We start from the raw sequence: 11,726 nt of genomic DNA, 5'->3' as shown, positions 1-11,726 counted from the left end.
TCAAACCTGACAAAGCTCCTGTGCACAAAGCCAATTCCAGGAAGATTTAGTTTAAATGGTTTGGAAAGAAAATTCTCAGTAGCTGAATGGGGTGTATGGGGTGATGTGGAATCTCACATCAGTTCCTTTCTTTTTTTCCAACACCCTTGTGGCTGAATGAGCACAAATCACCACATGAACACTTCAAAATCTAGTGAAGAATCTTCCCAGAAAAGTGTCCAAAAAATCAGGAACTCCATTTAATCAATTTAGTTTTTTATCACTTACAACAAAAGTGCTTCACCCTCACACTCTACACATTTTTATTTTCAACTCACTGTCACATTTCTTTTTTTGTGGATTTTGCTTAACATTAGTGAATTGACATATTTGCTAATATTCTCACCGGTTTCAGATTTTTTCAGGCAATATATGGGACAACACTGATGAGACACTAGACTAAATATAGACAGTATTTGAGACAGTGAGATGCACATCATGAACCATTTTTAAACAAATATTTTGATTATTACAAATGACCTATCAATGTGAAAACACAAAATGCATTACGTTTTTATTAATTATTTTAAAAACCAGTGCTTGGTTGAAGGTAAGAGAGTTGCAAAAACTCACCAATAGCTTTAACTTAAATATTTGGAAGTATTCATACCTACTTATGAACTCATTAAGGTAAATCAGGGTATAGTGGAAGTACCAGTAAAGATCATTTTAAACACTTAGACCACAGGAACATAGTTAATGCACATTATTGTTCTCTGTGACAAACAAAATGAATATATTTTATCATAAAACTTCAAAATAAATATTTGAACATTTTATTTTCATTTGTCTTTTTTTGTTGTACCAGTTAATCATTTTAATAAACCATTAATAAATTCTAATTTTTTACATTTAACAAAAACACTATTATGATATGTTATAATACCCCTCTTTTTTACTCTTTGATGAAAATTATGGTAATTGCATAAATGAACTTGGAGATATAAATCATCACCAGTCATTGATCATTTCCTATAACAGCGCATACGATACTGGTACACTATAGAAATTTGCAAGACTTACACTTTATTTCTTTTTTTTTATCTATATATAATTACATCAATAGTTGGGAAACATCTGCAAAACCTGTTAGTTAGTCATCACTTCAGCTATGGCAGATATAAACAGTCATTCCCTTACTAGACCATCTTATTTAATCTCTTGAAAAAATAGAATATACTGAAAAAGTGCAGTCCTCTGTTTATCCCACTTCCCAAAAGCAATCATAAACAGCTTCACCTCTGACTGTTGCAAAATGCTGATACTAGAGTCTCCTTTCATAAATGTTAAATTAAATGTTGGTCATTTTTTTTTGTAAGAGCAAAATAACTATATCAATTATTATGCATGAAACCAAATATAACAACTGTTAGCTTTATAAAATATGGAATGCCCGTCATTCAACAACCTGTTAATTTAAAATACATTAATATAAGACTGAGTATATAACCTTCTAGCACTACAGCACTACTGTCAGAGCTTCTGTTACAGCAGCTTAATCGTCACCTTCTATCCGAACGAGAGCCACTTGGTTTTGTATTGTTTAACTTGTCTATTAATGTACAGAATGTTAGGGGTGCACAAGGAGCAGCCCTGGTAGTGTGTGTGCTTTATTCCGTGTGAGTGGTGGACACGCTACATAAAGCATTTCCAGGCCTGCTTATCCTGTTTCCTTTTGCTCCAGCACCCTTTTTCAAATGTGTGAAAATGTTTTAGTATACCAGTCCTCGTGTGAATATACTGAGAGAAAGGTGGTGTTCCAGCACTATTGAATGTGACAGATATATTTAATGTGGATGTTTAAAGGAACTTAAGAGAGCTCGAGTTGCAATTCCCAGATGGTGATGTTAGCTGGTCTTTGCACTACTGAATGCACACAGATGGGTTTTTTTTTTCCAACATCAGAGAGCAGTGAGTATTTATTTGGTATATTCACACTAATGGTCTGATGGAACATTTTGATGATGCCTTTAAAATAAAACAAGCTAAGAAACTCCCAGAGACAACTTGGCCTGGAAAATTAAATTAAAATGTAAAAAATGATTAGTATAGTGTTAATTGTCACCCATCTCTCTGTAAGGTCTGCGATGTTCTTCATTTATATTTCATTTGTGCCGGCATAGATTGATGCACTGCTTAATTAGCTATAACATTGATGATAACCCTGTGCTAAGGTATGAGACACCTTTATCATACTTTGACTTTACAGATAGTGACAGGATTTAAATACGCCCATGTATTATAAATTATGGATTCTTTCTTTACAAACTGTCACAAACACTATGTGGGGAAAAATATACTGCATATTCAATGCAATCTGCTCCCAAATATATATAAATATAATACATATATTAGTACTATATGTTACTTTTCCCATGACCATGAAGCCTTCCAGTCTTCCTCGAAATACATCCCAAATGGGGTCATTAACTGGTGGATTGGATCAGGCATATTATAGCAGAAAAGAATATGGACTCTGGGTTTCTCAAACAAGTTGTGCTCCTCTGTTGTAGCTCGCGCCAACGTATGTTCTTACATCTGCCATCATTTGCTTCCACCTGCTGGCATTACCGAGGTAAATCAATGTCCAGTTTGGGTAAAGACCTGCTCTGATCAATAGCGCCCCTCTCTGGCGAACTAAACAATGTGCCACCTTATACATGGATTATAATGCAAAAAAAAAAAGAAAAAAAAAGAAGAAAGAATATAAAAATAAAATAAAAATGCATTATCCATCATTATATTGCATCTTAAATTAGTAACATTAAAATAGTTAAAAAAAATCAGGCCTTTACACAAAAACAATTTTAATATTCCAGTTACATTGTTATTTCTGGGTCCCTCCCAACACACACACTTCTTACATGGGGAGAGCTTACTTCCAGTAACACTGTCACAGATTGTTATTGCCTTTTCCTTAAACCAAATACAACTATAGTATAAAACTTAACAATGTTACAACATTACAGATTATAAAAGGTGTTGAAATAAAAGATATTTAAAACATTTGTTTCATCAGCTTAATTTTCACAATAAAAGACCATATATGATATTCATAACATTTTCAAGAATTTCTGCTGTTTCTTTATAATGATTTGATTGGAATCAACAACGTTCTTGCACAGCACTTGATGTTAAGGTCTGTACATTGTAAACTGTATATGAAAATGTATATTTGGCTAGAACTAGCTATAGGTTATAACAATAACAACAGCACAATATAGAAGTCATGATCCACAGTAACAATTAAAGAAATATGCTGTGTTATTATAACAGCACAGTTTAAAAACAATCAGTTTATTGTCTGTAATACATTAGTACGTAATAGCTTATAGAAGCTATAAACATACTTGGCGTGGTACGGGTAAGAAACATTCCTAGAAACGTTTCAGAAAAACTATCAATTCAGTAATGTGCTTGCCCAGTCCCATGGTAGGCTTGCCCCGACCAGACTAAAAAAGTGGCAAGTAATGCAACTGATAAAGTTTGACAAGCTAATTATGTACATTTATACAGACTAGGGAAAATTAGAAAACACTAAAATTTATAGGAGCATGAATTCATAACCTTATGTACAATAAATGGTCTCTTAATAATATCAAAATCAGTCAAATTCCCACTAAACCCTGATGACATTGTACAATCCAGAAAGAAAATTGTTTGTTTATTTAATACATTATGAATTTTTGCAATACCATAGGAGATATTATTATATTATATCTAATTCACAGCTGATTTACTTGGATAAGTTAACTTTCATAAGTCAATTGAAAGCCACATTTGCAGAACCAGCATGACAGACAGAGAACAGAAAGAGCTTTTGATTAGAAATGGACAAAACAACTGCAACAAATGAAAGTGAAATAGTCCAAGCTTCAGTTTGTTCCTCTTTTTTCAAGACTAGTCTGAAATTATCTTATATATATTTAGAAAAAAAAATTATTTCCTGTGTTCAAACCATGTCAGATTCATCAGATCATGGCACTGGTAAGGTTACTGAGAGAGCGCACACTACCTGTGTGTCGACTCTTTCTTCGCACGCTTCTCAAATAGTTTCTGTAGAGGATCACACTAATCACACGGTCCTGAAACTGTTTAGAAACTATGTAGTAAAGTATAATATCCAACACTGTACTCATGTTCATCAGGAACGTTGTGAATGACCCCCAGGTGCTGTAGTCCTGGCCACTATTCTCAAAAAGCAGAAGCACAAAGCAGACATGAAAGGGAACGAAACAGACCAGCACCTGCATGATCAACGTGATGATGATACGAATGGATTTCTGCTTCACGTTGGGCTTGAGCTTGGATGTGCGCCCGTGGATGAGGTTGTCCACAATGGTGATATAACAGCCCACCATAATCAACAATGGCACTAAGAAGAAGAAAGTCAGGCGAGCGAAGTGGACAGGGTTGTCCCGACGCAGGTAGACGATGTCATGCATCTTCAGGCAGGTGGTATGGTTGGAGATTTGGTCCGGATCTTCATCCAGGAAAAGAAGTGATGCGGCACCACCAAGGGTCATGATCCATATACCCACACATGACAACAAGGCCTTGTGCACGTTCTTTAGCTCTTTGCTATGTCGTGGCTGAACTATGGCTACATAGCGGTCAGCACTTATAAGAGCAAAGAGCCAGAGAGCCAGACATGGATATAGTATTGTAAGTGCTGCATTGATTCTGCAGAACATATCACCAAATGGCCAATAATCCCCACTGTAGTAGGCCATTCTGAAGGGAAGCAGGACAATGAAGATAAGATCCACCACAGCCACATTGATCATGTAGATGGTGACAGAACTCCTTCTTTTTGTAGTTAGAGCAAAGACCCAGAGGGCTGAAAGATTGACCACCAAGCCAACAGAGAATATGATGCTGTAGAACACCAAGCTGACTATTTTGAAAACTGGAGGGAGATAACCCTCACTGACGAAGGCCAATGATGTATTCTGTTCCATGATGAAATACCTGACATGCATGATGAAAAACACAAAGAACATTAATGTAAAAAAAGACAGTGGTTTATATTTATAAGTGATGGTGTATGATGATTCCATGTGGGTAAATTTGTTTTGTAGGCGGTCAAGCAATGACACATAAGCATAACACTACTCTACCTAAATCTTTTGTGGTGTTAGACTTTTGGACCCCACAATATACATATATATGTCTAGCTCAAAGGTTTGCAGTCCCAGAAAGACAGCTTTTGAGCTATAGTAAAAAAGACATGTCAAGTAATGTCAGAATCTCTGAACAACTTCTGTTAAATCTCTACCTGAATGACTTTGGTGGATTAATGAACATACTTTTCGATGTATGTTTATACAGTAACTCTAGCAAATATCATAAACTGGCTTCTTTAACTCAGCTCAGAAGACTAAAATAAGTCTATATAAATATAACCATAAATCTTTTATTATTACTTTATATTTCACTTGCTTAATGTGCTGTATGCCATGCTTTCATTTCATGACAACACTTTCAAAGACCCGAAAAACCCCCACATGGAGAACTCATTACTCATTTAAAGAGGTGGAAATATTTACTACTTTTTCTGTAACATGAAGTGTAATCAAAATAACTAAGCCTTTATGGTAATTTAGCTTGGAAATTGATTTGGCAGTCCACAGACACTAAGATAAAAGACATTACTGTAAAACATTGAAGTGAAACCTGTTTTTTTTTAGCATAAAGTGTCTGACAGAAAGGTCTAAGAGCATGCACTCTAACGCTGGCACTAACACAGCTCTCTATTTTTCTCCTAAATCAATTATTTCTTATATTCTTTCTTACTAGTTTTATTTTATATATATCAATCAAATCACAACATCCTTATTATATATATATATATATATATATATATATATATATATATATATATATATATATATATATATATATATATATATATAGCGAGAGAGAGAGAGAGAGAGAGAGAGAGAGAGAGAGAGAGAGAGAGAAAGAGAGAGAGAGAGAGAGAGAGAGAGAGAGAGAGAGAGAGTCTCTCATACTGTATTTTCTTTAGATTTCTCTTACAGGATACATCAACATGTACAAGTTTCTACAAGACTGTTCAAGTTAAACTCAGTTAAACACTTGACATAAATACCAAATAATTACAGAATGGTCTTGTAAAAGTATACATACCACAGTGAACTACATCATTTTGTGCTCGTAGTTGCTTCTGACTTACTTGAATGTTTCTGGTTTCTGTGGTGGCAATCCATCTCACATCAAGCTCTACTATAATAGTTTACAGGAAGTTGTGTAGCTAATGACATTTAAATAACATCTCTTTATGACATTTGGTTGGTTACTTCCTGCATCTTGTCTACTGGTAACTAGCAAAGTGCACACCCTCTTGTTGTGGTTTGCTCTTGTTCCTCATAGTGAGTTTGACTGAGTTTATGTAGTGTGTGTTATGTTGTTTTGATAGATTTATGCATTCATTTAGCTGTGATTCTCATGTCTGGATTCTAAGCTCTTTTAGTTTGCCCTGGGTAATAGTACCTGTATATCATGTCATCTGCACTGGTAAAGCCCTGTTTTGCTGAATTGTAAGAATTTCTTGTTGTTTATATTTGTTCTCATGTCTTACTGCTGATTTAGTAATGGATCTGGCTAATATATACAATCCCTATATAGAATATATGAGGATGTGACTGGATACCATTAATGACACATTTAAGTAATACAAATATTTTCTTTTGTTTTTTTGTTTTTCTCAGAAACAGCTTAAGTATAAATAATTCATTAAAAGCTCAGTATGATTTACAATTCATGTCTAGGCTATAGTTTTTATAGATTTGACACATGAAATCATCTCATCTAAAAAGGATTTTACATGCTACATAGGCCTACTGAATCTTTTGCAAGAAGAGTTCTCAAGTGGCCACTTTGAAGCTTTGAGGATCTAACCATTTTTCAGCACAGCTGGAAATTTTTCATGCTTCACGAAGCCTTGTCTCGCTATCACTAGTTCAAAAATCATTCAGTCAGATATTGTATTTAACAACCTCCTCATTCTATACTGAATCTTGAGGCAGGTTTAATAGAGAGATAAGCACTAAATGCATTAAGTAATTTTAAGCATTTTACATTTGCGCCAACATCAAATATTTCACTAAATCTATACCACTAATAAACTCACCTACTGCATAAGGATCATACTGAGCAGTGGGGTGTCATTTATTTAACAGACATGGTTTGATCCCAAACCTCAACCCGACTCACATCCTAACATCAAGCTTGCATGAATTGGAACACTGACTGCGCACCAAATCTTCTTATTCCTTATCACTGCCATATCATGCTAATGTTCTTGTGGATAAAAGGCCACAGACCCCACAACCACATTCCAACATCTAGTGAAAAACCTTCTCAGAACACAAAGGGGGACCAACTCATGTGTTTATGACCATGGTTTTGGAATGGACACATACTGTGTAGGTACTTACTTTGGAATGTAGCATTTCTTTTTCACCCAAGTGTAACCTCTCACCTTGTCACCCACTTGCTTACTGCCAGTTCTCCTCCACAGTGGGAGCAACCTTGCTGCCACAAATGCATCTGGTTTAGTAAATATTAAAAATAATATCTACAGGAGCGAAATTTTAGGCAGCAAGAAAATAAATGTAATCCAGTCAAATTTAGAAAGTGTAATTTGACAATACAATCTACCATTCTGTTGGCTCTGTTGTTGTTGTCTATAGCAAAACATAGTATCTAGATATAAACATATAGCTACATAATATATAATGCACTAAACAGTGTGCAAGTTGTTTGTTAATTTTACATGTGAAATTTTAGCAATGCCAGCTCACTGTAAAGGCTTGGAGGGAAGAAGCAGAGCCTCAGCTGAGTGTATGTATAATGTTGTAAGCTTAGTTAACAACAATCTCTGCTTCTTCCTCCCAAGCTTTTTCCTCATAATGTCTCTATGAATGTTTTGTAAAATGCTGAATATGACAGGGAAAGAGGGTTACCAGTTTTAAATGAACATTAAAAGTGAAATGTTAAAGTAAACAGCTTTTCATTTGGCACAACATAAATTCATGTTTTTACACTACAAAATTTAAGACATAATGAGTACTGAGCTTCAACAGCACCAACAACGACACTCGCCATGCTCTTAATTCAGTTTTTTCGTGAACAAATGTCAGATTTTAAAAACACAAAAAAACTGCAGAACTGGTACCAGTAAGTGGCAAATAAATCAGGACTTTATACTTAATTTTGAAACACTTTGACATGTGCAGTTTAAAGAACTGAAAGTGTGTGTACTTTCCCACTCTTTTTAAAATCAGACAAAGCAACCACAACTACATAGATTACAAAACTCATTCAATTCTCTTTTCACAACTTTGCCATCCTTTTTTGTCCCCTTTTACTTACCAATTCTGATAAACATTTGCATGTTACAAAACCCATTATAAAATAAATCCCCCCAGAAAAAAAAACACACTTTTTAAACCAATTAGTTTTCAGATTTAAAAAAAAAAAACCTATGGCCTTTATGGACTTCCGTAGAAAACAGAAATGCACATTTCACAATGGTCTACAATGTCTGCATTCAAACTTTCCCATTGTCACAGTATATAATTGTAGGAAATAGTTTGATTTTATTCTGATTATTGGCTTTAGTACAGAAGCAGTTTCTGCAGATCAGAGAAAAACCTGCTTTTTATAGCCTTAATGTTGTTCCAAATCTCACACAGTATGATGTAAACCTAGCAACCTCGACCGTATGGTGGTGAGACAACTTATGTGAGACAGAGAACAAGAGAGAAGATGTTAACTGACTGTCCACAGTTATACATGGAGGTAAAAGATTAATGGTTTGGGCTAGGATGTTTTGAGCAAGGAAATTTAAAACTTTATTCTGGGTTAAAGGAATACTGAACCAATATGGCTACCATTCCAAACTTTAACTCTGTGCAATTCTGTCTGGACTGCAGCTAATTGGAACCAACTTCACCATACAAGAACACAATGAAACCCAATACATACTGTATGTTCACGCTCTGTAACCGTTATTTAGAGAGCTAACAGTCGGCAGGAGTGTTATCCATCATGGAATGGCCTACCCAGACACTGCACCTAAATCAAACTCCCCTGGATGAACCGGATCTCAAGGTCAGAAAGAAATATCTAACTAGCATAAACGCCTTCGGCAAGATTTACGAGAGGCATGACAAAATATTTCAGAATAATGTTTGGAGCAATGTTAAGAGTGGGAAAAGTTGTTGTTCATTTTAATGGTAGATTTTTTCAGAAAAAATTAAGTTTAACACTTCAACATTTATATATTTGGTTTGTCTGAATAAATCTTCCTACAGTTAAATTACACAATTTGTATTATAGAATCAAGATTCAAGGTCTTTTAAGATGTTTCAATAAAGATTAAAATGATAGATTTTTCCAAACATTTGACATGCACTATAAATTGCATTTTTATGGCAATAATACATAATATATACAGTATATGAAATTGTTTTTTTTTGCTAAATTTAAATAGCACTGTACTAGACAGTGGATATGGTATTGTATAAGGAAGTCAGGTGTGTCAGAGAAGTATGTGAGGGTGGTGCAGGACATGTATGACTACAGTTTTATAGCAGTGAAGTATGCAGTAGGAACGACAGACTGGTTTAAGGTGGAGGTTCAAGGATTGGCTCTGAGACCTTTCCTGTTTGCAGTGGTAATGGACAGGTTGAAGGACGAGGTCAGACAGGAGTCTCCATGGACTATGATGTTTGCGGATGATGATGTAATTTGTGGTGAAAGTAGGAAGCAGGTTGAGAAGAGCCTGGAGAGCTGGAGGTCCGTGCTGGAGAGAAGGGGAATAAAAGTCAGTAGGAGTAAGACACAGTACGTGTGTGAATGAGAGGGAGGGCAGTGGAGTTGGTGGTGGTTGCAGGGAGAAGAGCTGGAGAAGGTGGTGGAGTTCAGGTACCAGGGGTCAACAGTTCAAAGTAATGGAGAGTGTGTTAGAGAAGTGAAGAAAAGAGTGCAGACAGGGTGAAGTGGGTGGAGAAGAGTGGCAGGAGTGATTTGTGATAGAAGAGTATCTGTGAGAGTGAAAGGGAAAGTTTATAGAACTGTGGTGAGACCTGCGATGTTGTATGGTTTAGAGACAGTGGCATTGAGTAAAAGACAAGAGGTGGAGCTGAAGGTAGCAGAGCTGAAAATGTTGAGGTTTTCGTTTGGAGTGACGAGAGTGGACAGTATTTGAAATGTGTTTATTAGAAGGACAGCGCATGAAGGACATTTTGGAGACAAAGTGAGGGAGGCAAGATTGAGATGGTTTGGACATGTGCAGAGGAGGGACATGGCGTATATCCGTAGGAGAATGCTGAGGATGGAGCCACCAGGAGGAAGGAAAAGAGAAAGGTCAAGGAGGAGGTTTATGGATGTGGTGAGGGAAGACATGCAGGTAGTTGGGGTGAAAGAGGCAAATGTAGAGGACAGGGGGGTATGGAGAAGGATGATTCGCTGTGGCGACCCCTAATGGGAGAAGCCGAAAGAAGAAGAAATACTGGATAGTGGATAGTGTGCCATTGTGGGTAATATAAGTAATATAAACTCTTAGGGACAAGAGTTAAATTTGCTTCAGCAAATCCTTTAAACACTTTTCCCTTTAGAACAAATCCTCAGACTCTGTACACATCACTTTTTAGCTTATCCTTAAAAACTAAATTTTACTGAAGGCTTTTAACATATATATACACACATTTGCTCCTCTTTTTAGCTGTTCTCACAAAACACTTCCCCTTGTGCTTCCTGTTGTCTGTTTATTTATGTAACAAGGGGATTTCAGGCAACAGACTGCAGCAAGAATTCTCGTAAGACCAGACCACCAAGGAGAAGGTAAATATACATAACCCCAATTCCAAAAAAGATATAGCAATGTGTAAAATGTAAATATAAACAGAATACAATGAGTTACAAATTCACAGTAGAACACACAAAAAAATCAAACGTTTAAACTGCAGCTATGTAGCATTTAAAAAAAATTTAATAATGTAATTTCGAATTTGATGACCACAATAGATGTCAAAAAATTTGGAACAGAGGCAACAAATGCTGGAAAAGTAAGTGTTACTAGCTTGTTGTGAAGTACTCATCTCAGTACTTCCCATCTCAGATATCAACATAAGATTCCAATAATCTAGAAATCTCTGTGCGCAAGAGACAAGGTGGAAAATTATTGGATACCCGTGATCTTCGGCCCTCAGGCAGCAGTGCATTAAGAACAGGCAAGATTCTGTAAAGAAAATCAATGTGTGAGTTTAGAAACAAGTCCAGAAATCAGTGTTTGTGAACATAGTTTGTCATGCCATCCACAGTTGCATATTAAAGCTTTATTATGCTAAGAAGCTGCCATATGTGAACATCCAGAAATGCCACTGTTTTCTCTAGAGCAAAGCTTATTTAAAAATAAACTAAGGTAAAGCGGAAAATTGTTCTGAGGTCAGAATTGAACATTTATTTTTTTTTTTTTTAAACCATGATGCCATTTCCTCCAGACTAAAGAGGAGAGGGACCAACTATCATGTTATTAGCACTCAGTTCAAAAGCCTGCACCACAATGAATTTTTCACTGAAGGCCTCGCATATTTCATCAAGACCATGCGAAACTGCATACTGCATCTATTACAAAGCTGGCTTCATAGTAGAAAAGT

At 35.8% G+C, this 11,726-nt stretch overlaps 1 protein-coding gene across 1 annotated transcript; it reads right to left on the bottom strand.

The window, feature by feature from the left end:
• Positions 1–2,829: 2,829 nt before the first annotated feature.
• Positions 2,830–6,346, bottom strand: gpr18 (G protein-coupled receptor 18). Its single transcript, XM_083536839.1, has 2 exons — positions 6,190–6,346; positions 2,830–5,010 (listed from the first exon to the last, which is right to left on the bottom strand). The coding sequence occupies exon 2, from the start codon at positions 4,998–5,000 to the stop codon at positions 4,011–4,013; it is 990 nt and encodes a 329-aa protein (XP_083392965.1). The 5' UTR covers positions 5,001–5,010; positions 6,190–6,346; the 3' UTR covers positions 2,830–4,010.
• Positions 6,347–11,726: the final 5,380 nt, after the last annotated feature.

This window comes from Silurus aristotelis, assembly GCF_946808225.1.
Source record: "Silurus aristotelis genome assembly, chromosome: 3".
In the NCBI taxonomy this organism is placed as follows: domain Eukaryota; kingdom Metazoa; phylum Chordata; class Actinopteri; order Siluriformes; family Siluridae; genus Silurus; species Silurus aristotelis.
The sequence above is the reverse complement of the archived record's forward strand: the minus strand, read 5'-3'. Positions and strand labels throughout refer to the sequence as shown.